This window comes from Orbicella franksi, chromosome 4 (genome assembly GCF_964199315.1).
Source record: "Orbicella franksi chromosome 4, jaOrbFran1.1, whole genome shotgun sequence".
NCBI classification, from domain to species: Eukaryota; Metazoa; Cnidaria; class Anthozoa; order Scleractinia; family Merulinidae; genus Orbicella; species Orbicella franksi.
Genome location: NC_138148.1, coordinates 24,551,028 through 24,576,357, shown reverse-complemented (window position 1 = coordinate 24,576,357; position 25,330 = coordinate 24,551,028). Strand labels below are relative to the sequence as shown.

The window sequence follows — 25,330 nt, the reverse complement described above, 5'->3', positions numbered from 1 at the left end:
CTGTCCAGCGAAATTGTTCAACCCTTGATTTGGTGGCTATGCTTCGACCTCAACAATCACATGTAAGACATGGAGCTTAAAATTCAGTTGCTTGTCTTGTATACAGTAATCTGTTTAGTGCCTACCTGTGCACTGGGTTCATTCACTGGTGAAGACCGAATCACAGCAGATAATGACTGGCCTCCATCTTCTTAAACAGCTCCATCAGGTAGCTGGGTCCAGATCCAATGGCATAGGGAATCGCAGCTGGCGGAATCAGTGCTAGAAAAAATTGTCAGCATACCATTGCCATCTCCTCCTAGCTTTTCTCCAATTGGATGAGTGTCTAAGGCAAAGTAACAACCATTTAGAACTCCAACTAGAAAGACATAAGGCACACAGGTATATAGGTATACTGACGTTGCCTGGTTCGGTGCAGATGCCAATGTGTTGCGTAGAAGATGGCGACCTTCAGGTGAGAAGATGCAGCTGTCGGATATGATGTTCTCATAGAGCGCCACTTGCTGAGGGATAAGTTTGTGTGTCTTCATAATCTGTATGGCCTTGAGTGTAATTGTTGTCGAGTTATGTATTATTTTCAGTTAAGTATTATTCTCTGTTAAGTATTAGTCTTTGTTGCGTATTAGGAATGCTTCGATATCATATGTCATACCTCATGCGTTATCGTTTTGCGATAGTTATTTTACACAAGAGAGTTCATTGCGAAGGTTACTGCATTTATCTTGCGACTTGTCTATTCAGGCGTTACAGAGAGGACAATCGGTAAGCGTGTATTTCCTTCCTTGCCATTTTCGTTGCATTTCTTGGTCAATTGTTGTATTTTAGATTTCCTCACACTCACGTATTTTAATATGTATTCGTGTTATGTAATGGTTATTTTAGTTTTAGTATTTCGTGTCGCTTAGACTAGGTTTTTTGATTGTATTTTAGTTTGACGGTTTTGGACATCAAATCATGGCTAATGCTAATAAATCACGTTGGAATCATTCAGTCTTTGGTGTTTGAAATCAGTACTTCGACTGAAGTCCTCATAATCTTTTTATCTTTTGCGACATTCCAACGTTGTTACGATGCCTGGAGCTAGATCGAGTACATCATAATAGCGGGTAGGATCTCTGACATTGTTCAACAAAGATGGAAGTTCAATGATAACTTTGTGGGCTATTTCAGCTACTTGATCCCAAGACGTGTTGCTTGTGTTAGGCAAACTTAACAAGGAGTCAGAGATTTCTAGACTAAGAAAACTGCAAGTGTTTGTCACGTCATGCTCCAGGAATACAGTGTGGTTTTGTGGGTCACTTGCTTCATCGCAGCACGATAGCATATCTTGATCAAACTGCTCCGCAGCACTTTGCTGACTGACTGCCAAGCTCATGCACCTGCGGTTTGTTGTTTGGTCTTCAAGTAATCGTTGAATGTCCCAGGCAGCAGGTCTCGCTATAGCATTAAACACTATGCACTGATGGAATATCTTTTCCACTTTGTTCCATTCTGATGCCTGCTTTTGATGATACTTCTCTGATATCCTTGGTATTTCTTGTGCCCGCATTTTGCCTGCGATCACTTTTCTGTAAGGCATTAGTGCCTTTTCCCCATGTTCTAATAAGTAAGGGCCTATCAGATTGGGATTGAGTAGCACAAACAAGGTCATCTCCAGAGCCCACACATCAATGTTCTTGAGGTCCTCCACAGACGCCCCTTCCAAGTTGTTTAATATTAATTCAGGTGCCATGTAGGAGACGGTACCCTTCTCAAGGTTGCTTGTGCGAGAATGTATTGCCATCGATGTTTGAATTAACTGAGATCTGTTTTCCCCAAATTCTGTTAGTTTGCACACAATCAGGCTTACTCTAAAAACATTATTGGTTGCTTGCGGTTTTCCTCCCCACTGTAATACCCATTACTAAGAAGAACACTCCCGGGTTTAAGGTCTCTGTGAGTAACATCTTTATCGTGTAGATATGTAAGGGCATGAGAAATATCTTGGGCTATTTTTAGTACTGTCGGTGAGAAAACAGTTAATGAAGTTTGTTCAAAAGAATCCATCACTTTCAGAAATGGAAGTAGTTTATTTACTGTCTTCTCAATTCAGAAAGGACAGAATTTGAAACACTGATAACTCAGCGTTAGAGTACAGAGGGAAAAACAGCATCCTTGGATTTCAACAATATTCTAATGGTGAAGGGTGTTTAGCAGCCTACCTTCTTTGGCAAACAAAGCAATCTCGGCTAGCCGCTCACTTCGCAAACGCTTCACAACCAATGTGTTCCCGTTAAACTTTGCTTTGTGGGCCACTCCAAAACACCTGCTTCCAATTTCAACTTTTGCCTCAATTTCATTCCACTGAAACTCACTCAAACCGTCTATACTACTTTTCTTCCTGGGCTTGGTTTTGATGGTGGGTATTTTGAAATACGCCATTACAACTACCGCCAAAAGTGTGTGCAGCGCACATCAATTTTATACAAATGGACCACACGTATCGCAAATTGATTTATGGAGTGGCAGCACTCCACATGTGATTTCATGAATGGAATTTGGTGATTAGTGCTAGTGCCAAAACACACGGTAATCCAAGGGTTTGCACCATATCCTTATTGGATTACTTTCTGGAAAAAATGTTTCCCAAACAAAGGTGACTGTTAACACGTTAATTATTTCTTTTTCAAAAGTAAAAAATACACGCAAGTTACTGTGAAAAATAAAATAGATGCCCCGAAAGAAAACCAATGCACGACATGTTGGCTCTTGAATGGTTTTCTTTCTCACAAAATGTTTAATTTACTTTTTTGATCAAACAACACGTTTCAGACTGAGATGCTGAATTGATATTCATCACAATACAAGCTAACAAAACTTTGGCTTCTCATTTTAGTGAGGAAAATTCATATTTTGGCGAAAATATTGTTTTCCACCAGACCCCACATTTTCCACACCCCACGTTTTCCACACCCTGGGACCCCGTACCCCGTACGCCGGGACCCTGGCCCCGCGTTTTCTACCTAGCCCGAGTAATTAAGAATATGCAGTGCAGAGATGTTTTATACATGACTCAAGCCAACATAATGCTTGTGCTGTCGATCTCTTGTGGATGCTGGAAAATCAATAACTGCTTCATTTAATATGTCACCTTGACAATGGTGAATAGTCTTGATAGCATTGGGTCTAAATGGAAATTGGCACCAGAGAATTGTGACTTTTTTTATTAACTGAAAATTGTCTTGTTACTTCCAATACTCGTGTCCGATTTGTATCTATAGTTGCCACGTACAAATGTGCATTTTCTCAGCACTGGTTTCTGCCTATGTCAGGATGTGGAAATGAGACCCAAATAATACTAATGGTCTGGTGGAATTTTCAGCTCTGTAGTCTATGTTTTCTATTACACCCTCTGCATCATTGGTGAGTCCGTCAGTCACATCAATATAGGTTGTCGAGTCATATTTTGCTGCAGTTGCTACCAACACTAGCAAATATAAACCCATTGTCTTGGCTGGATCATCTTGGATTTTGTTTTTCATTTGTTTCTTGAGATCATCAGAAATGTCCCCAACTATAATGTCCAAAGCCTTAATCCGAGATTTCTCAGTTTCAGAGAGGGTAGACAGAGCATTGTTGTGGGCATCTACCGATGCATTTGTAGTAAATAAATGTGCCATGTTCCTCAGGTAATTATCTTGTCCAGGCCTTACATTCAGAAGTACTCAAAAGTGCTCTTACAGGCATAGTTTTTAAAGAAAAACAAACATACAACAAGTAGGCTTACCTTAGCTTCCAGATGTCACGGCATTTATTTTTTCCTTTTCTGGGTGACATAAAGATATTTTTAAATGATTCCTTCAGTAGTATAGAGGGAGTCAGACAAATACCGTTTCAAAGAGGGAGAAGTGTTTAGCTGTTTTGTAGCCCCCCAGCTTTAAGTCCGAACCTCACAAGCTTGGTTCGGTTGAACCTGGGGGGCTGCAAAACAGCTAAACACTGGGTCCCTCTTCGAACAGTATTTGTCTGACTCCCTCTATACTACTACAAGGGAAGGGAGGGAAGGGGAGGGATACCAATTAGATAGAAACGACGCCGCTGTTATACCGCCCGAACACCGGCAATGTTTTGAGGAACAAACAAGTGTGCGTGGTTGATGTGTGGCCGAAAGAAAACCGCGGAAAGAGCTGTGTCGGCGTTTATTGCAGGCAGCACAACTATCGACTCAAGAAAGGAATGAAAATTCCTGCCCCGTACAGAAGCTGTGGAGTTGGGGTTTTGTGCGATTACCGTCTTTGCATTCAATGCGGCGGGAGCGCGCTAAAACAGCGGCTTATCCGCAAGCAGAAAAAAGCAAAGAAAACTTTTGAACTTGTTTTGCTTGAGCTGATATCAACCTAATTAGAGAAATGAAACCTCCTGTTATATCACAAGTCACTATGTCTTCTGTTAACCAAAACTTTGAAGAAAGACTGGAAGAAGAACTTGCAAAAATCGAACCAGCAACGTTGCAGTATTTAGAGCAATTACTTGCAGAAAACGTGCCAGCTGTTAGAAAGATTTTCAGAATGTGCTGGATGAACCTATTTCCCAAGAAACGGAGAAGCGTTTGCAAAAACCTTTACTTCCAAAACCTTACCAACCAAGACCCCCTCCCCGGCAAAGAAAGGTGAGAAAAACGCAATAGCTCCTGAGGGTGTATGACCCTTTTCCTGCGCAGAACATCCGAACAGTGACAGACTACCAGAATGAGATTTTGGACCTGTTACATGATGCAAGCCATGAGGGGGAAGAGAGTAAAGGGCGGCGTTACATTCGATGGTGCTTCATCAGAGGTCTGGAAAAAGACCTAACAACAAACTTTATGGAAAAAATTTGAGAAAATGTCACATCGTTTTACCTGAGGCATGTTTTCTCGTATCAGTTGCACAACATTGAAGATGGGACGGTGATTCTGTACTACAAAAACCTTGGCTCGCCTTGGATAAACAGACTGGCAGAGGCAGAAGAATGGTTGAGCAAAGAAGAGACGAAATGACAAAATCGAAAGACCATCAACAAAGTGGAAGTTTGTAAGCTTTTTTAATGTTGACCTGAAGGTTGTGATTGACCGCCAGCCGTTGTTGGGCGCAGGCTCTTTGCCGGACTGGTTGCGCAACCTTGCCCATGGTGGCCCGATGGCGGCTTTAGATACGTATAAAGACAACTTGTGTCTTTGGCGTTGTATCGCTGTGCACCGAGGAGCGCGTGTTGATCGAAGCACAAAAGCAGCCCGCGGTCTAGCCAAGAGTACAGCATGTACGGGAAGCTCATTGAAGCTTTGGAGCGGCAAACGAACGTGATTTACACCAAAGACGAGAAGGTAGTTGACAGAGCCTTGTGAAGCGTGTATTACTCTGATCTTAACGAGATCGGGCAGGCGTATGAGTTGGAGAGCCGGAAGTGTCGGATCACAATCAGACGGCCTTTTCAAGTTGGAATCGCTGTCTATCAGCTGGCGAAGCTGCGGATGCTGGAATTGTATTACGACTTTCTCAACAAATATTTCGACAGAAGAGATTTTGAGCTGATCCAGATGGACATGGACAGTAACTACATGGCTATCTCTGCAAAAAGGCTCAAAGACATTGTCCGGCCAGAGCTGAAGACAGAATTGGAGGCGCAAAAAAAATGTTGGCTGGCTTGGGACAAGTAGAGTGGCCGCACCCCAAGTCTCTTCAAGCTTGAGTGCGAGGGCAACTGGATGATCGCGCTGTGCTCGAAGTGTTATTACGTCGATGAAGCAGAGAACGAAAAAAATAAGTTTAGCACGAAGGGGATGTCAAAGAAGCAGAACAAGATCACGTGGCAGCGTTTTAAGGCAGCGTTGGAAGGCAGCAAAGATATGGCAACCAACAGAGGTTTCAGGATGCAGGGCGGGCAGATGGTCACTTACAAGCAGAAGAAGCTGGGGCTGAGCACTTATTGCGACAAGCGGTGGGTGCTGCCCAGTGGGATACACACTGAACCAATCGAATTTCACATTTAGTTCATGTCAGCCGGAGGAAGAGTGGTGTTTGGAGGGACAACGAGCAGTTCTTCACGCACGAAGCCGCGCTTGGGACCGTCTCGCAAATAGTAGAGAACTGGTTGATCCGGTTTGGTGAAAGATCTTTCAATGCTGTAAACTTTCAAAGACCAGATTGGGTCTGTGGCTCTTTTTACACCACCTTCAAGCTCACCTGGCTGGTAGAGATAACGAACTTGGACAAGGGAGGGGAGTATTTTTTCGCTTTTTCCACCCACCCACTGCTACTATTGAGCAAGTTTTGGGCATACGGTTTTCGAGAGAATACCATACAACTGCTAAATAGCTACCTCACAGACCGGAAATATCGAGTTAAGATCGGTTGTCACGTCAGTTCGAGTTGACTGGTAAACCGCGGCTGTCCACAAGCCTCCGCCCTTGGCCCGCTGCTATGGAACATTTTTCAAAATGATCTACCCTATGGCCTCAACGCGAAATTGTCGATGTACGCAGATGATCACCAAATTTATCATATCGGGGACGACCAGAGAGCCGTTACATCGCAACTCAAGGAGAGTGCTAATTTTGCTACAAATTGGTACGGCTCAAATCTCTTAGCCAGGAATATCAAGAAGTACCAAGCCATGAACATTGGCTTTAGTCAGAGCAATGGTAACATCCATGTAAACGGAGAGGAAATCAAGACCTCGGATAATCTTCAGCTTTTAGGCGTGACACTAGACTCCGATCTTAGTTTCTCCGACCACATAAATCTTAGCTGTAAAAAAGCTAGTCAAAGAATAGGCGTTTTAATGAGATTAAGAAACCTAATTCCTATGCAGTCAAAACTAACATTGTTCAAATGCGCCATTTTACCCTACGTTACCTACTGTCACTTAGTATGGCACTTTTGTAAAGCTAGCGATACTAGAAAACTGGAGAGAATACAAGAAAGAGGCCTCAGAGCAGTTTTTAAGGACAACAGCTCAAGCTATAATCAACTGCTCGCGAGGGCCGGTCTGCCCACATTACTTAATAGACGACTTCAAGACCTCTCTACTTTGATGTATAAAGTTAAACATAAGTTATGCCCCTATTATCTCTGTGATTTTTTCAGCAATAACCCTAGTACGTATAACTTAAGACAATCTGACTTTACAATGCCAAGGTTTAACTCGGTGAAATATGGTAAGCACTCGATCAGATATCTAGGACCCAAATTGTGGTCAAAATTACCAAAGAGCATGAGAGAGGCCACATCTCTCAGCACTTTCAAGACGAACATCAGAAATCTCAACAATCTTGATGCATTACTAGATGATGGCTGCAGAGGCTGTCTCCTCTGCTCCTCCTAAAGAACTTTTTTTTAAGTATGTATTATTGTATTATAAAATCCACTGTACATAGTCCCATAACATCTTTTAACTTGGATTTAAATTTTACTATTGTAAATAGCTATAGGTTTTTTTTTTTTTGTCTAATTTAACTCGTTTTTGTTATGTCCCCGTATTAGTAGGGGAGTTTTTCCCCAGCTAGGTGGTTGATGACATTCTTGATAAAGTTTCTATCTATCTATCTATCCAACAGGCCTTGAATAAGATGTCGATGGCCTTGCATAAACAGCTTTTTCTTTATGGCAACGGCAGGTTTCTTGCCGATAAGGCTTGTGACCTCGTTGTTCAAAGCCGAAACAACTTCTGGAAGTCTTTTCACCCAGAAAGTGGACTGCTGGCCCTCAGGGAGTCACATTTCAACAGCGTACTGGTGCCCGAACAAGCGCTCAGCCAGGGTGCGGTTGAAACGTTCCACAATGGCCTGGTTGCGGTGAATGTCAACGCGCCTGTGCCGGATATATGTTTTGTGCTTTTCCATCTCTTTTGTGATAGCACCCATGAATTCGCACCCGGGGTCAACCTGCAGCATTTGTGGCCATTTCAGAGGCGAGCGCTTGTAAATATTCTGAAAGGCCTGGGCGACCTCATCAGAATTTTTCGAAGTCAGGGGTTTGGCCTCTTTGCAGCAGCTGGCTACATCGACAATGGTCAGAGCGTATTTCAAAACTTTGTGCCCGCGGGGCAGTTTGTCGTGCAGCAGAAAAAGAAGGTCCGCCTGGTGGACCGAGTTGGGTGTAGGAATGTCGAATTTCGGCCGAGGAATTCGCCTAGGCACGGGGAGGAATATCTGCCAGAGCGCTTGCTTGATCAGCCACCTTTTTGCGGTTTCTTCAGGTACCTTGGCTGCCTCGGATAATTTTTTGATCGCAGCGATACCTTTCCATCAGCCCCCGGGGCTGTAGTATATCTTTGCGAGTTTGCCGTCCATAGCGTTACTATAAGGATGTGTGAAAAAGTTTAAAGGAACCGGAAGGCTGCATAGCCCAGAGCGAGCGCCCCGGCACCCACGAACATTAGTTCACCATTTTTCTGCTGCTCCCTCGGCTGATAGAAATCTGAGAACTTGGGCTTTTTGGGGGTATCATTTGTTCGTCAGGATGCACCTGGTTGTAGAGTTTGAAGGCATAGTCAGTGTTGGTGAAGTTCTGCTTGGCCTCCGCCTTTGTTTGCACGTTGGTCGCAATCCAGTCGAGAAGATGGGTGCGGTCGCACGTGTATTTGGCGTAAGCCGCTTGGTACACCTCGAGAGCTTTGTCATGGCGCTATTTTTCTTCAAGTGCAGCTTTGTCGCCCCGCCAAGCACCCTTGCCAGATAATTGCCTCCGATAAAAGCCGTGGCGTTCAACACAGCCCCACCAACCATAATCGCGATGCTTGCCATGTTGTTATATATCAGAGTCTTTTTAAATCATTAATTTCAGACGCTGGTGGGAAGGATGTTTTGGTCCTCGAGGTACTGTTTGAGCACAATGCTACCCGCCATGACGGCGGTGAACTTCACGTAATTCATCGCACTGCTGCTGGGATCAGAACTGAAATTCTCTTTTACAACCTTTTTTGCGGCCAAGCCAGTGAGAGTAGCGGCATCCATGATGGTCTTAACAGGCTTGTTGTCTGACATGATAGCGGTTGATATAAGGAAAATAACAAAAGTTTAAAACAAAATTAATCTGTCTTTCCCACGGCCTCTTCTTCTTCTTCTTCTTCTTCTTCTTCTATTCTTCTTATTTCTTCCTTTACTTCTTTTATTCTTCTTATTTCTTTCTCTATTTCTTTTATTTTTCTTGCCTTTTCTTCGAACATGTCACACAGTGTTCCCTTGAGAAGATTGAAGACTGTTTCATAAACCTTTTTGTTGAAGTCGTACCATACCAGCCCTATGCCAGCAATTGCGGCTGAAGAAATGAGAATCTGGGGAACGTCAACTTTAAGCATGTTGATATATTTCACTCGGAAAAGTTTAAATCATTTTTCTTAAACCTTTTGGCTGTGTCGTGTGAGCAGGTTCTGGCTCAACAAGGGTGGGCTCAGGGGCAGGCTCAGGCGTTTTTATTTTGTCGAATACGGCCTTGAGCTCTTCCCGTTTGTAATAAATCCTGACCAGTGAAACGACTATGCTGGCAACAGCAAGCCATCGGGTGGTGCTGAGGGCGATATTTTTTTCTCTGCTGCACTTTGGGCTTTCGCCTTCTGTAGTCGGGGCTGGCTTGGGGGCCGCTGTGGTGGCTTTCGCCTTGTTGCTTGCCATATAAGCCTCAGCTGCTTTTTTCTTTTGTTCCCGGGCCAGCCGTGTTCTTTCAGCAACCATTTTTCCAGCAGCCACACGCTTGGGATTTTTTACGCGCTGCGTTGTCGTTGTTGCAGTTGGAGTTGTTGCTTGCTGTGTGATATCGACGGCAGGTGCTGTCTGGGTATCGCCCTGCGAATGCGTCGTGACGGCAGGTGCGCTCTCGGATTGCTGTGCAAATATAATAATGCTACAAATTCACTCAGGATTTGTCTGCCATCTCTCAACGGTTGTTGAGGATTGCTCTTCCAATTTTACTTCTGCCTTTCTCTCCAAATGCGAGTTAAAATCAATATGTTTTGTGGTGATCAGCGCCACGGCCGCAGCAAGAAACCGGCCGCACTTCAAAGCAAGGTTGCCGGCCAGATTGGATAGTTCTTTGTTCAAGATGTAGTCATTTCTGAGCTCTTTTTGATTAGTGTCAATGTCTTTGATTTTGATGGACATTGCGACCACTTTGGTTACAAGAAAAATGAAGCTGTCGATAAGGCTTTCTGTTGTCTTCGAGCCCATGTATGTCTCGTACCTTTTGGTGTATTTCTCGACCTCTTTGTCGCTCAGGCACTTCACCTGCTTGTGGGTTAACTACACTCCAATGGCCTCTTTGGCTTTACCTGTAGACACCAGCATGGCCAGCTGCTCACAAAGAGCAGGAATGTCAGGTCCGGGGGCGGTTGGAACTATGCCACCTGCTGAACCACTCAGCGGCTCGGGTTCAGTTTGAAGTAGGTTCATAACTTCTACTAATGCGGCCTCTTCTTCAGCCATTGTTCAAGGCTATATTCAACTTTCATTTTTTTATTCAAAATAACTGTAGGGGTGGCGAAGCGAGAACACAAGATAAGAGAACTTTCGCTCTTTCAGCTTTGAAACCAGACCTTTGTACTCATCCTGAGAGAGTTCGCCAGCGTAATCATCAAAAATGGCTTTCGTGGTCTTGGCCGAGGGGTGTAAAAGAGAATGATTGCTGCCATGTTCTCCTGGAAGGAAGCTGTTATGCCGGTCATCCTCCGAGTCAGCACCCAAACGCTGATGCCCATATGTCGAGCAGAAAAGGCGAGATTCACCAGCTTGCCTGTATGCCCTTTCACATCTTTGGAGGCTGCGCAGTCATCGAGTATTATGAGCATGTTGGTGCCCTCGAAAAGCCATCTTACGAGCTTCAACCATTTTTCCACGTCGTGCTGCTCGCATACTAACACATCCATTCTTGGATCATTTTCACCAATTTACTGGTAGGTCTTGTTGTGTGCGAATGTTGGGCAGATGAGCACGATGTAGTTGAACTTGAAGCGGAAAGGGCCGTAGATCTGGTCCACCACAAACCTTGATTTGCCTGAATTATTCGGTCCCACAATGAGAGCGTTGAAGGGTATCTTGCTTGGGTCCATGTAATATTGAAAACTAAAGATTCTAGCTGTCTGTCCATAATGTTGAACTGGGAGTCGGAGATTACGAATACATGGCATTTCACGTCACCTGAGCCTTCGGCTTTCCACTCAATTTCCAGCTGGACCCCATCTGTACTGTTCACGATGCGCTTGCCGCTGCCATGCATCAACTGATCTGCCATGGAGCGCATGTCAATCACAGGCCCGAACTTATCACTGGTGTAAAACTTTGTCACATTCATGTGCTCGGTTTTATTTTCCTCCTTCACAAAGAAGTGGTGGGCCTCTTCCCACATGTCCTTGCCTTCGATGCCGTCGTTGAAAAGCATGTTGGGCGAGCCGTTGACCGTGATGCTGACTTTCATCAGATCCGGGAAGATGAATTTTTCTGAATCTCTGTCGCCCACAGTATATGGCTCTACAAACAGGAGGAGGGCTTTTAGTGACCTTCTTTGGGTGTTGACTTTGATGTTGATCCTCGTGTCAGTGCCTTTTTTGAAAGACACCTTTGTCATGCATCACGTGGTCGTAAGTGAACTCTTTGCCGCTGGAGTAAACGCTGTGTGCCTCATCTGCCAGAGTTTTGCTGCGGATAATTTCATACTCGAGCTGGATGTTGGTCAGCTTGTATTTCAGCAGGGTTGTGTCGGAGCCTCTTACCACATGTATAGCTTCAGCAAGTTTTACATCGAACCTGAGGTCATTGTAAAGGACCTGGGGGTAGAAAACACCGTGGTTGGTTAAAATCTGATGGTCTAGCCTGATCCGGTACTTGCTTCCATATACCTTGTTCAGCTTGTTTTCAGCGGCGACGCCCGAGGTTTTCTTGCCTCCCGCGCCTGAGCGGATCTTGCATAGATCCTCGCTCTGAATCCCTTCAAGAATCATGCCGTCTCGCTTTTCCTGTGAAAGGAAAAGGTCTGCGAAAGTTTTGTAGATGTCATATCCAACTGTGTCTTGCAGGATAGTGCCTGCAAACTTCACGACCAGCCTGTCAATGAGCGCCCGCGTGACGTTTTGAACAAGGAAGTTGTTGGCGTGCCCTCCAGAAATGATGTCAAAGTGAAGTGCTAGTGAGCCCAGCACCAGAACCTCGTTCTCATTCAGCTTGGGCACAGAAACATACAGCTTATTGCCAGGGTTGGCTTCAGAGCGGATAAGGGTGATTCGCTTGACCGCGCGCTCGGCCTGCAAGGCGTGTAATGTCTTTTTGTTGTACGTTGGGCGAAGGTTCTCTGGCACTGACATTTCGTATAATAAACCGGCGATTATTTTCTACTTTAAAAATAACAGAATTGAAATATATTATTGCTATGGCGACAGGCAGTGGCAAATTTGGTTATGAAGACCCGGACCTTGACAATCGGCTTGAACACGATGATGACAATGATGAGGAACAAGAGGTTGAGAGAACACAACCTTTTCAGCCAGGCGCGGCATCCACTCCCTACCAACCTGGCGCCCCCTACCATGTGGTTGAACAAATGGAAATGCGTACTATGCAGCACGAGCAGTCAGGCCTGCCTGACACTTCTTATCAGGAAGAAACCACTTTGCTTGAAAGAACACCTTCAATCAGTGATCTTCAAAAAGAAAGTTATTTGCGGCAAAAACTCAAAAAAGCTGTAGATGTGATAAAAGGCAAATTCCCTAAAGCAAATTTTGAAAAAATCAAAATTAGAAGAGGCACTGGAAAAAATGAGGGAAAAATCGTTGCTGAGGGGCCAAAAAATGGTCAGTACAAGATTCTAAAAGATGATGAGTCAGGCTTAATGAAAAGTTTTTTAGACAGCTTCAAAGATAAACTTGGGCCGAGGGCTGAAGAAATTATAGCTGAAGACCGAGATACAATCAGAGAACAACACCAAAGACTGATAGAAGCTGAAAACCAACTACAACAGGCGGAAACACTCTCTTCGCAAAGAGTAGAAGAAAAGAAAGAAGTGGAAGTTCTGAGACGTAAAATTGAGCAAACTGATGCTCAGATTGATGCCATTCAGGATAATCAAGGTTCGAATCTTGAAAGTGAAGCAGAGCTGCGTAGGCTGAAAGAACTGAAAAAGAACTATCAAAACGATCTTGAAAACAAGAAAAAAGAATTGGACTTGCTTACAAAAAAAGCAAGAAACAGAGAAAAAGAACAAGCCAAGGTTGACAGACTCAGGGCCAGCCTCGCGGCAAAAGAAAGTGAAACAAACACCATGGAAGAAAGGCTAAACCAAACAAAACCATTGGACGACCTGAAAGAGCAGGAAAGCGAGCTGCAGCACCAAAACGAGGAAGACAGGCAATCATCCAAGATGAGAATGCCTCGCCCTCCGAAAAAGAAGCCGCAGAAGGCAGAGTGGCAGAAAGAAATGAGGAGATTGCACATTTGCAAACTCAGATTGCGGAAAGGGAAAGGGGGCGGCCTCTCTTGGAAAGGGTCAAAGAGATCTTCAAAAAAAATGGTGTGACATTGACCGCTGTTCTTCTTGCTGCCGGGGTCACAATCGGAGCTGTCATCGGTGCCCTCACAAACACTTTGAAAGCCACTGGTAAGGCTTTGGGAAATAAGGTAAAAGATATTGGTGCGAAACTTGGTTCTCTGCTGCCCGGGCTAATTGGCTCGATTGTGAGCTTTCTATTCAAAGCTGCAGGCCAAGCCATCGGGTTTCTGGCCGAGCACACCTGGCTGCTTATTCTTGCCACGGTGGCCTTTTTGTTCAAACAATATCTTAATAAGTGGCGTTAACTTTACCGCCAAGCCATGAGCAAAGCCGATAATCCTAATACATCGACAATTACCGCTGTTTGTTTATTTCGTGTTGCGGTGTTTTATCTGGAGCCTTGGGTTCTATTTTTTGCGCCGTTGGTTGTGCTTGTTGATTTTCACTCGAAGCTGATTTCCTTGCTTCGGCTGTTGCAACTTTGTGTATCGGGTTGGATGGATGGCTGTTGGGAGGGTTAATCTTTGACTGGCCGCCTGCCATTAGTTTGAGCGCAGCTTTTTTTGTCTCCAGGTTTACCTCGTTGTTTACCCCAAGTTTCATCCCGGAGACCGCCTGTTTCAGCTTGCTGTTTTAACCGATCGTGGTTTCGGTATTGATTATCATTTGTGCGGGCATAAGCCAGGCCATGGGGGCTACAGCAAGATTGAGCCTAACCTTTGCTTGATCCACCGCGAGCTGGTACCTTTGCACACTCTCGGCCAGGTCGGGCTGTCTGATCGTGTCTTCCATCAGAACAAGAAACTCGCTTTGGGCTTCTCTCACTCGACCGCCAGAGCCGAGAATACTGCTACATACGTTGACTTGCACGCCCAGGATGCAATAAACGAAAGCCTCAATTGACTGGTTGATTTGCGCCAAGCCCGCCTGCGTCAAACCTGATGCTGTGTTTGGCGTGAACCAGTCCGTTTGGGTATCAGAAGCGGCACCTGGCTCGATGTAATAAATCAAGTCCCCTTTTATAGCTTTCCCGCCTTCATCACTGAATTTGTTCCATCCCGGGTATTTATAGTCAGTTTTAGTCGTGCCTGACGCGTACACGTAAATGCTTCCCAGACCGTGGTTTTCCCTGTGCGTGTAGCGGAAATCACTCGACAGATCTATACCGAACTTGTTGCATAGCCTTTTGTACGAAGCAACGTCATAATGATTATTGAATTGGTTGAAAGGCGGGTCTCCGGGCAAAGCGCTCATGCTCTGAATACCTCCTAGCTGGTACAAAAGGTGCCTGACGGTGAAATAAACGTGGAATTTGTAAAAAGCTCTTATCTGCTGGGGCAGATTTATCCCGTTGTCAAAGATTTCACGAGAAATTCCACACCCCTGTGTCGTGCAGAAAACAGCGAAGTTGAGCTGTTGCGGCCAATAGGGACTTTAAGCAGCGGGGACGCGGACGGCGACGGGAACGCCAAAACCTGTGAAAGGGCTGGGGAGAGAACGCGGTTATGTCGAGAATTCACAAACATTAAGCAGCACCGTCGGAAACCGCGGTTTCCGCACTGTAAAGCTTATAGACATTATCGATATTCGTCCTCTGTTTATCAAGATGAACTAGGATCACTTCATTGAAAGAAGTTCGCAATCAGCTCTTGATAATCCACGATGAAGGTGTGTTAAACGATCACGAACTTCTACTCTTGTACGATTTAAACCGGTCAAATGATCTCGACCAACCTTATGATTCCTTTCCTGATTTTAACTTCAATGGTTTGAAGACGACGAGTGCCGGTCCGAATTTCGCTTCCACAAACGCAACTTGCCCCTTCTCGCTGAGTTGTACAATGAAGTAAACGAACTTATTATCAGCAGATGTTTAATCAGACTGGCGCGACAAATCAGTGTGCCGACTGATAAAGATCTAAGTAAACCACTGATCTTACGACTGAAAATCGAAACAGCTACGCAAGTTTTAATGGTGTCTACCCTTTTAATTGTGTTAGAATTTCACCATGATGAGCCATTTGACATTTGAGTACTTCTCGAAAGGAAAAATTTCGATTGAAATTCGTGTAAGTTGTCTTTATTTACATTAGCGTTCAAAAAGATATTTCACGGTACTCACATGTTCGCCGACTGGCTTGAGTTCGCTTCAGATTTCTCGACTTTTCTTTAAAATGAAATATCTCACATGACAAGAGAAAACAAGCATTAAAGTTCCTCGAAATTAGTAACACGGGTTATTTAGCGTTGACACAGCAGACTGAGGAAACGAAAGCAAAAACCCACGTTTTCAGACAACGCGAAATGAGCTTCACTCACGTCGGGCCCGAACGCAGAAAGTCAACTTGTTTCCCGCCAGTCATGCGCAGTGGACCTTTTGGCTTTTCCCTGATCTTGTGGCGTTCCCGTCGCCGTCCGCGTTGTCTTTGCTTAAAGTCCCCAATATTTCATGTCAGGCCCTCCTAACCAGTGTTTTGATTCGGCTCCAGAAGTGTGCCTCAGTTTGGTTTTTTGAAATATTTCTCTGAATTTTGTTGTGAAATATTGATCAGGCGTGGCGTAGATTTTGATTTTGGCGTTGAATATTTTCTTCAGGCTTGGTGCTTTTCCGTCGAAAGGTTCTGCAGGGATGGGCAAAGAAACTTTTGAACCAAGTGGCAACAATTGATAAGGAAAACCTCTGCTGTCTACCAAACCAAGCGCCTGTTTCATTTCCACACTCCAATACCGCCTGTCTGAACCGAAGATGCTTTGAAAGGAGCCTTCGCTTTCTTTGAAAAAACCTCTGTGGTTGCGTTATTTTTCTCGTCGCTGCTTTCTTGTGAAACGAACCAGCTTTTGTTCGCTTTTGGAAAGTGGTTTAAAAAATTTGTCCACGCCTTTTCCTTTGCGATTGCCAGTTTTTTCAAAAACTCAGGATCTTTCCATGGATTCGCCATTGTATTTGAACACAATTTTGTTTGTTAAATATAAAATGGTTGTTCTCACTATTGTCATGCAAGAGAATGGAGAGACTATCTATTTTGAAGAACCGATACTGAAAGTCCATTTCATGAAACTCATATCTTGTAGTTTATTCAACAGCTGGGACACTTTAAAAAAAGAAGGTTCAGCCACCTTGGGAGATAAAGACAAAGATATAACTTTGTCAATCAGTAAAATAATGCCAGGGCATTATAGTTTAGAAAGAATGGCAAAAGAAATAGGTCTGTTCAACAAATATAAATATAGAGAGTTGCAAACAGAAATAAATCAACCTGTTGGCCAGCTTGTAATCAGAAATTTGGGGAAAAAACCGATTGAACTTGATTGCGATTTAGCCACTTTGCTTGGTATTGGGCGAAAGTTGTCACCTATAACCTTTGTAAAATGGCTTACATCTCCAACGACATATTTCATTCATTGTGATTTGATCGACACAGAATGGAATCTGTTCAATGGCAAAAGGTCAGATGTCTTAGCCCTGTTTGATGTGAAAGGGAAGCCTTTTGAAAAGGTAAGCTACCACAGTTCTGCGCAACAGGTTTTGCGAGACTGTTCTACGGACAAGTTTATAAATAGCATAACTATTAGCATCAAAGATGAAAATGGCAAACTCTTTGATTTCAAGGGCTTCCCGCTTCTTTTTGAATTAGAGTTAAATTAAATTTCTTTATATACAATGTCTTCTGCAAATCTGTTACCTCCAAGCGCGCTGCCTGCCGAGAATGAAAGAAGAATCTATCCAAGCCTTCCCGAAACGTCAAATGTCGAGAATTTCCGGCTAACTGAAATAAGTAAAATTGAAAAAGAAATATCTGTTGAGGTTGAGCATTACAGGCTTGTGTTGAAAAAATATAAAAAAGCCCGGAAAGCAATTCACTATTCCGTGGTTGGCCTTGGTGCTGTCATGGCAGCTCTGTCTTCTGGGGCTGTTGCAACAACACTCACTGGTGTTGGAATTGTTATCGGCATGCCTGTGGCCGCGATAGCAGCTTTATCTGGCACAGCTTCCACTGGCCTGTCCGTTGTCAACAAGAAGCTTGAACGCAAAGTTAATAAGTACTCTAGAATCCATTCTCTGGCTATTGCAAAACATGACTCGATAAACAGCTCTGTCTCACAAGCTCTGAATGATAATCGGGTTTCTGACACGGAGTTTCAACTGATCACACGTGAAATGCAGAAATATCGCCAACTTAAAGAGACTTTACGCTCAAACTTTGTGCAAAAACAAACAAATCCACTCCAGCCAGATCTTGAAAAAATGAAAAACCAGCTTCAGCAAGAATTTATAAAAAAACTTGCGTAGTCCAGCACAAATTTGAACTAAATTTTGAGCGAAAAAACACAAAATTCTCTCTTAGTCTTATTAAAAACAGATGATTGTGTTACACCGCGTTACCTTCACGCGTAGAGGGGGCTGCAGTCAAATGCGAAATAGGGAAAATCCCTTGATCAGCTGCTTCTTTTTATGGCTCTAGTGAAATCTCGTTCTACCGCGTTTCGTGCCCAATTTTTCCTCGAAAAAAGGTGAAAAGTGTTATTTTTATTGACCAGGCCGAGAAGAAATTCCGTATTCTAACAAACTGTGGGGAAAAAATAGAAATCTGACTGTAAAATTCCTCTTGGCTTCAACATTCTTGGTGGCTTTGAAAATTCCTGATGGCTTCAACTGAAGCCAAGAGGAATGCAACCGGCTTTAACTGAAGCCATCAGGAATTCACAACGGGAAGCTGTAGTCTGAAGGCCTTAAACAACCGGAAGCATGTCATGAAAACAATCAGCAACTTCACATGTAATATCACGCACGTGTCTCAGCCACTCAGGCGTGAAATATTCATTCCCAAGAAATGCAATCAAGTGAACGCTGACAATCATGTTTTTATAATATGCAAACGAAGCCGTGAATTTTAAAATGTTAATTCGAACGGAGGTTAATATCGTCGCCGCTTAGTAAACTTTCTGAAAGATTTCGTCGTTCTTGTCATATATGGGATAGCCAAGATAGTGTTTTACTCCATTTTTATAACACTCGTAACATAGTCCGTTCAGGCCACAGAAGTTGCATTTACAACAAAACATGCCCTTTACAATTCTTGATCGTTTTTCACAGAAGGGCACCTCTTCAATGGCATCATGTACCTCATCCCAACCCATTTCCTTTTTTTCCCTTCTTTTTGTTGCGAGATACTCCATGTAAATTATCTCACGAAGCTCTGGAGGGAGGTTTTGAATGGCCTCGGAAAGTTGACAGTTTTCTTTCTGGCCACGCATCAACCACGCACACTTGTTTGTTCCTCAAAACATTGTTGGTGTTCGGGCGGTATCACAGCGGGGTCGTTTCTATCTAATTGGTATCCCTCCCCTTCCCTCCCTTCCCTTGTAGTAGTATAGAGGGAGTCAGACAAATACTGTTTCGAAGAGGGACCCAGCGTTTAGCTGTTTTGCAGTCCCCCAGGTTCAACCGAACGGAGCTTGTGAGGTTCGGACTTAAAGCTGGGGGGCTGCAAAACAGCTAAACACTTTTCCCTCTTCGAAACGGTATTTGTCTGACTCCCTCTATACTACTCCTTCGATTTGTCCACAGACCACGATCGATAGACATCGTATCTTTTAAGGTTTTGATGCAAGTATCGTCGCTTTTAGGATTTCAATGTCAATTTGTTACAGCTAGTGTTCGATAGTGTAATGACTTCCCTTTTTTCAACCCATGAAGGAATCCCTGTTTACAGATCAAACGAAAAACCATCTTCGACCTCCGTGTCATGTTACTCCATGCTGTTGGACAAAAATTTATGCCTTGCTAGTAGCCCCATAAAACCAGCCAAAAATATGGCCCAAAGTCTTTCAGACAAAAACAATACTTTGCAGGGGAGGTAGGAGAAAAGTGTTTAATCCAACTTTAATGAATGAATTCATCAGAATCGAGTGAGTGAGTAAGTCCCATTGGACTACCTTCTAAGCTCATGGAATAACTTACGTCATCCATGAGCAAAAGGAGGCTGACAAAACATAATGCAAGGAGGAAATCAGGCGAATGTGATGATTTAAACAATACATTGTAGGTTGCTAGGATGAGACGCCAGGTCTGGCAAAGGGAATGCAAGGCGGGAATAGGAAAAGAACCGGCAGTATTGGACATCCTAGTGTAATGCACAAACCACCAATATTGTTGAAAATGGCCCTGAGTTTCCCTAGTAATGGTTCTACCAAGCCAGCGGCCAAACATGAGGGGCAATTACAACCAACACGTGGAGATGATTGAGTATGAACTACAGTTCTGCCTGACTTGTCTTTGCTTATCAAGAACTTGATAATATCGTTCAAAGTACAGGAAGAAATGCACTTTGGTGGGGACAAGGAAGCTAGGAAATCTGACAGTTGCCGTTCCAGGGTGGACTTCAGTCGCTGATAAGGCTTGTTTCTTGACACGTCAGCAAATTCCTGGAAACATCTGGATATCCCCACATGATCTATATGTTTACTAGGCTTACCCATCTGCACAAGACTAGTCCACAAACCGCACGCCTGACAAAAATTGGTGTCAAGGTCATTTGGATACAAACATGCAGAACAGTGTCAGTTGGCTTTCCAAATTCTTGCAACCTGGGAACGAATAGCGTAAACAAAAGCTGTTAAGTCACTGGCAGACACATCGAAAAGCCCAAAGCTCCCATTTTAGGCTACACGGGAGCCATTGAGGAGAATGCGAGAAGGAAAAAGAAGCAATGAACTGGAGCCGCTTCTGCCTAAAAGTAAATGGTCAACAATCACAGCTTGAAGGGGTGCCCACCAAAAAGATCACGTGTGAAAGTCAGGAACAACCAAAGTGAATGCATTGTGGAAATCTTGACTGAATATGTAACGAAGAAGGGGACCGATGAAGACAAAAGGCGGAAAAGCACAAATGTTTCAACAAGCAGGCAAAGAATTGGCAAAAACATTCACCCTGCAGAGCCAGGGGTAGGCCAAGGGATAAAGCGAGGTGGTGGGTTCCCATTCCTATCCCTCTGGCAATTACTATCCAGGGGCATCAGATCAAATGAATGAGGACTAAAAAATTGTTCCAAGTACAACCACCTCTCAGGGGTAAGCATACAATCGAGGTCTGATAAATCCCACGAAGGTTCATCTACAGGGTTATGACTGGATGAAATGTAGAAAGTCTGGATACTGAAATTAAAATCGCAACTATCATGGAGAATATCTCCCTTCAAAATTGCGTTTGTGTCTTTGGTTACCTTAGCTCGTACGGGATCCCCCAACAACCCCAAGAAAAGAGGCTGAAGCTGTTGGTCATCCACAAAATCTCACCTTGTCTTAATCTTATCCAAAATGGCAGCATACTTATCCACTTTCTGGTGGTTCTCGTTTCTCGCCAGATGCAACAATGACTAAGTTCAACTGTCTCATACTTGTCAGACATTGCTGCTGGTTGATTTATATAGCGGCAAAGTGCAGCCAAGACTGCCTTGGAACTCTCTAGAATCCTAAGGCATTCAATGGAAGTGATCTTTTCCTCTAATACTCTAATGCACTCAGCAGCCTATCATGAAAAAGAATAAACTTGACGACATTGCCTTCACCAGTGATACAAGACAGCCCAAAAATAATGCAGGTGCAAGAAGTGGCGCAAGAACTTCTTGTGCCGCAAGAACACGCAAGCTGCCACGAGAGGTAAAAATGTCGTGTGTTTGCAGTTTACCCACAAGAACTTTCGAAACGCAAGAAGTTGAAAGTCTAACCGCAAGAAGGTGCAAGAAGTTGAAAATCTAACTGCAAGACGACGCAAGAACTTATGAATCTTACCGCAAGCCACAAGAAGGCGCAAGAAGTTGCTGCAAGTCAAACTCAAGAGCTCTTTGTAATGCCGTGTTGGTGGTGGAAATGCTCAGCACTTGCTCACAATTTATTGAACGCGCTCGCTTATTTCACGTACTCATGTTTGAACCTGAGGAGGCGTGGTGGCCTCATGGTTAGTTCACTCGTCTCCAGATCGAGCGGTCCAGGTTCGAGCCCTGGCCGGGGACATTGTGTTGTGTTCTTGGGCAAGACACTTTACTCTCACAGTGCCTCTCTCCACCCAGGTGTATAAATGGGTACCGGTGAACTTAATGCTGGGGGTAACCCTGCGATGGACTAGCATCCCATCCAGAGGGGAGTAGAAATACTCCTAGTCGCTTCATGCTACAGAAAACAGGATAAGCTCTGGCCTGATGAGCCACTTGGCTCGTATGCAGACTTTACCTACCTACCTACCTTATGTATGAACCTGGCCCAGGTTGTTGGAAGGCTGGATGATGCTATCCACCAGATTAGTTGCTATCCAGTGGATAAATTTTAACAAAACAAACCGTGCTATCCACTAGATAGTGATTTATTCAGTTGATAGTGCTATCCACTTTTTGAATAACCCTGGCTTGAGCTTCCTGTAACTACATGTTCATGTCACTTGCGAAAAAAAAAGCCCTTCAATTGCATTAACTTTATAATTATGCGACAATCACAAAACATCTCCAAATAATGAAGATGCTGAGGAAACGATCCATGAAGAAAAGTGTAATTAACCTGGCTTCCACCAGTTTTTTCTTTCTTCTTGCATGATCTATAAGTGAAGACAACTTTCGTTCAAATCTCACACTGAACCACTAAGACTGCGTGTGTAAACAAATGAGAGGCCACAATGTTGTAAATTTCTTTTAGAACTTGTTGCAGAGTCATTGTTGCAGACAAAACAACTTTTCCAGAAAAAAATAAACAAATGTTAATCAAGGTAATCAAGTCGCCTACAGATGTGAACAGCTTTCATAAATTCTGTCCTGTTTGCAGCTGTTTGCAATGCAAAACATCACTGGTATGTTGTGATAAGCACATCAATGATTTAATGAACACCGAAATCTAATGTGGTTGCCTTGTGAATTCCTCTTATTTCGAAGAAAATCATATTGAGTGAAGAAATCTTTAAGAAGACAGCACGTAGCTTGAATAAGTTAGATAACAATCATGTTGTTGTGACGCCATGAATTTGCATAAAGTTTCGCACATTACTGACATGTGAAAAATTCATGCTTTCGTCACACATGCATGTTTTCACTGACTGAGAAACTTGCTTGTTTTAAAATTTGCATTATATTTGGAGGCTACCTCTTAGTAAATATGTCGTTTTTTTAACCTTTGACACAAAATGGATACAGAAGATGCTAATTCAAATAAGTTCATTCCGCACTGCTCCACACTGTGGGTCTGGGACTCTGGGACACATCATATATAATAATTGTAAACAGTAAAATTTCCTCCATACCGTCAGAAAAAAAAACAAAAACAACAAAGCAAGAACAACGAACGGTGATCGCAACGAAGGAGAAGTGATGGGGTGGGTTTAAGACTTGTTACACGTATTATTAATTTTCTGGTTTTCTCTTTTTTCAGGCTAGTGAAGAACACAATTGATTGCAACGGTACCAGTCTCAATTTCTTTTTTAAATCTATAAAAAATGTCACGACCAAGCGATGCAAATTTGCTCAGAAATTAGCAGCCATGACAACCACTGTATGCACACGGGAACAGACTGGAAAGACAAAACAAAATGTAATTGCTAGCAACATTTGACTGTTTATTGACCAGTGCATTTTACATTTCCTATTGATACCAATTTTACATATACATACACAAACTTGCCTGGTAAAACGGAGTTTAATAAGACACTTAATAGTAGACCGAAACACCACGATTATAAATTATTGCTATTAAAAGTTCCTGCAATTTCCAAAACCTTCTTCCTGGCGTAACGAAGATTTTTACATTTGCCAGCTATACTAGCAATGCAGCCATTCCATAATTTTGTCTGTTCCTCGGTAGACAATGAGGAAGAACTTCACTTTTAATTGCCTGGGTAATTTGAAGGTCAACTTGTTTATTGCAGTCTTTCTTGGTGACGCTTGCTGTAGCCATCTGCTCCAGGCCATAGAGTTTCTCCGCTAATGCAAGTGTGAATTTCTTTGGTTGAGTGAGGGTCTGCAGATGGCGGTAATTCTCAATCCCCAGCGTCATACCAAGCATTCCATCAATTCTCACTAAAACAGAAAGAAACAGGCAGAGGTTTTAGCGACAAAAATGAAAAAAAACAATGAAGGGACTGTTCATAATTAAAACTGCTTGCACTGCAGGTTGGTGGTTTATAGGAACTGTAATCTCCTTTTCAAGTCTGGAAGACCAGATTGAGAAATGGCCAAAATCTCTTAGACGCATACATATATACATTTTCATTGAAACTCCCTTTTCAGCTACAATATATTTTACTTCAATTAACTTCAAGTACCGACAGGCGTGGTAATTATTATGTGCTCTACAGTTAAAACATAACAAAGGTCACCTCTGTCGCAGTCTTGTTCCAGGAGCAGGGATGCCAAGAGATTCTGTGTCTGGACAGGAGGTTCAACTTGTGGAGGCACTGGCAGCTCCATAGGTGTTGGATGTGGAAGGCTCCTTTGAGGCTGCTCTAGACGTTGCAGCGCCAACTTGATTTCCCCAACTTCCTCTGACTGCTGATTGAGTTTTGCATCGATTGATTGCACAGACTTACTCAGGCTCTCTACCAAATTAACCTGCAATTATAAAGAAAGCGTTTAAAATAACGAACTGATAATCTTCCGCTAGTGTTGACACTTAAACATTGTATCACGCTTAGCTTAGACAACAGTTATAAGTGAAAAGTTTGACCAAAGGCATCAGCCTAAATGCAAATGAAACCCTGTTGTACGCAGGTATGGTAATGATCAAATAACTGGTTATAGAACTGGTCTAAGCCTGAGGCCTAAGTAACTAAGGGCCTATGATATGAGCCCAGTAACTGAGCTGGCTTAGTTACCGGGACAAATTTTGTTATCTGTTCATAACGGAAATTTGAGCCCAGTCGACTGGGATGAAACTCAAGAGAACTTTTAAGGCTAGAGCGAAGCTACTTTGTCAAAAACTTTCGTCCCTGTCACCCCAGCTGGAGTGCTCACATGGAAAATTTTCATCCCAGTTACTGAGATCTTGGCAACCGCACCAGCTCGGCTTCTCGGATAAAAACATGGAAATTTTTACAAGAAAAAGAGTGACAAGGCGAGATCTCAGAAACCAAGTCACCCCTGGCTCGTATGAAGAGGCCCTAAGATACTTAAGATCAATATAGGGCCACAAAAAATGCCTTATCTAGAAAAGTAGATGTTACTCACCAGTTTAGTGAAGTCTCTCCTGGTGATGATGCTATCACGGCTGGCACTAGGAGACTGAATATTTATTACTGGGCTAAACATCAAATGACAGTGAGGAGAGTGTGGTTTCAGTGAATGAACTGGACTGCAGTCAAGGACTCCTGGCAGACTGAAGGGTTCCTTGACTTGATGAGGTGGAGTGGCTGCCTTGGGCGATACTGATGATGGCACACTTGGTGTTTCTGGGAGGTCATAGGTGTCCTCATCATCTAGATGGTCCTCTCTCATCTGGGTCGTACATAATATCTGAAAAGTGAGACAGGTATTTTAAACTATGTACACTCTTCCTTTTTTTAGAAGAATACATTTTATAAGAACATCGAGGTTGAAATTTGCGAAATTTAAAGAATATTTTAAGGATAAACCAGAGGCTGAGATTTTGAAAATTGAAAATTAATTTACTCCTCCAGTAGTTACTTCGGATAACTAAGTTTGCATATTTTACAAGTTGCCAGAAATTCAGAGTCTGGGAGTGGAAGTACAAGACTTTGAGATATCCAGTTAAAGCTCATCATGGGCTGCATTGATCACTACTTTATAATACTCTACAAGTACCTTGCCACATGTATTTTCATTGCCTTTCTTTGCCTTTTTGGGCATAG

At 43.3% G+C, this 25,330-nt stretch overlaps 2 protein-coding genes and 2 pseudogenes across 2 annotated transcripts; 2 read left to right on the top strand and 2 right to left on the bottom strand.

The window, feature by feature from the left end:
- Window positions 1-686: 686 nt before the first annotated feature.
- LOC145485025 (uncharacterized) lies at window positions 687-5,987 on the bottom strand. Its single transcript, XM_081463672.1, has one exon. It carries the CDS (start codon window positions 1,781-1,783, stop codon window positions 1,040-1,042), a length of 744 nt encoding a protein of 247 aa, XP_081319798.1. The 5' UTR covers window positions 1,784-5,987; the 3' UTR covers window positions 687-1,039.
- LOC145485646 (uncharacterized) lies at window positions 5,986-7,489 on the top strand (annotated as a pseudogene).
- A 4,771-nt stretch (window positions 7,490-12,260) lies between these two features.
- LOC145484974 (uncharacterized) lies at window positions 12,261-14,909 on the top strand (annotated as a pseudogene).
- A 7,348-nt stretch (window positions 14,910-22,257) lies between these two features.
- LOC145485019 (uncharacterized) lies at window positions 22,258-25,330 on the bottom strand. Its single transcript, XM_081463665.1, has 4 exons — window positions 25,284-25,330; window positions 24,690-24,974; window positions 23,843-24,074; window positions 22,258-23,543 (listed from the first exon to the last, which is right to left on the bottom strand). Exons 1-4 carry the CDS (start codon window positions 25,326-25,328, stop codon window positions 23,281-23,283), a joined length of 825 nt encoding a protein of 274 aa, XP_081319791.1. The 5' UTR covers window positions 25,329-25,330; the 3' UTR covers window positions 22,258-23,280.

What these genes read in the sequence shown, in the direction of transcription:
- LOC145485025 (XM_081463672.1), bottom strand. Translation starts at nt 1,783, where the DNA reads ATGGCAATACATTCTCGCACAAGCAACCTTGAGAAGGGTACCGTCTCC.
- LOC145485019 (XM_081463665.1), bottom strand. Translation starts at nt 25,328, where the DNA reads ATGCCCAAAAAGGCAAAGAAAGGCAATGAAAATACATGTGGCAAG. An exon ending in ATGAAAATACATGTGGCAAG is followed by an intron (nt 24,975 to 25,283) that starts GTACTTGTAGAG and finishes CTCACTTTTCAG; the next exon opens with ATATTATGTACGACCCAGAT. An exon ending in GGAGAGACTTCACTAAACTG is followed by an intron (nt 24,075 to 24,689) that starts GTGAGTAACATC and finishes TTATAATTGCAG; the next exon opens with GTTAATTTGGTAGAGAGCCT.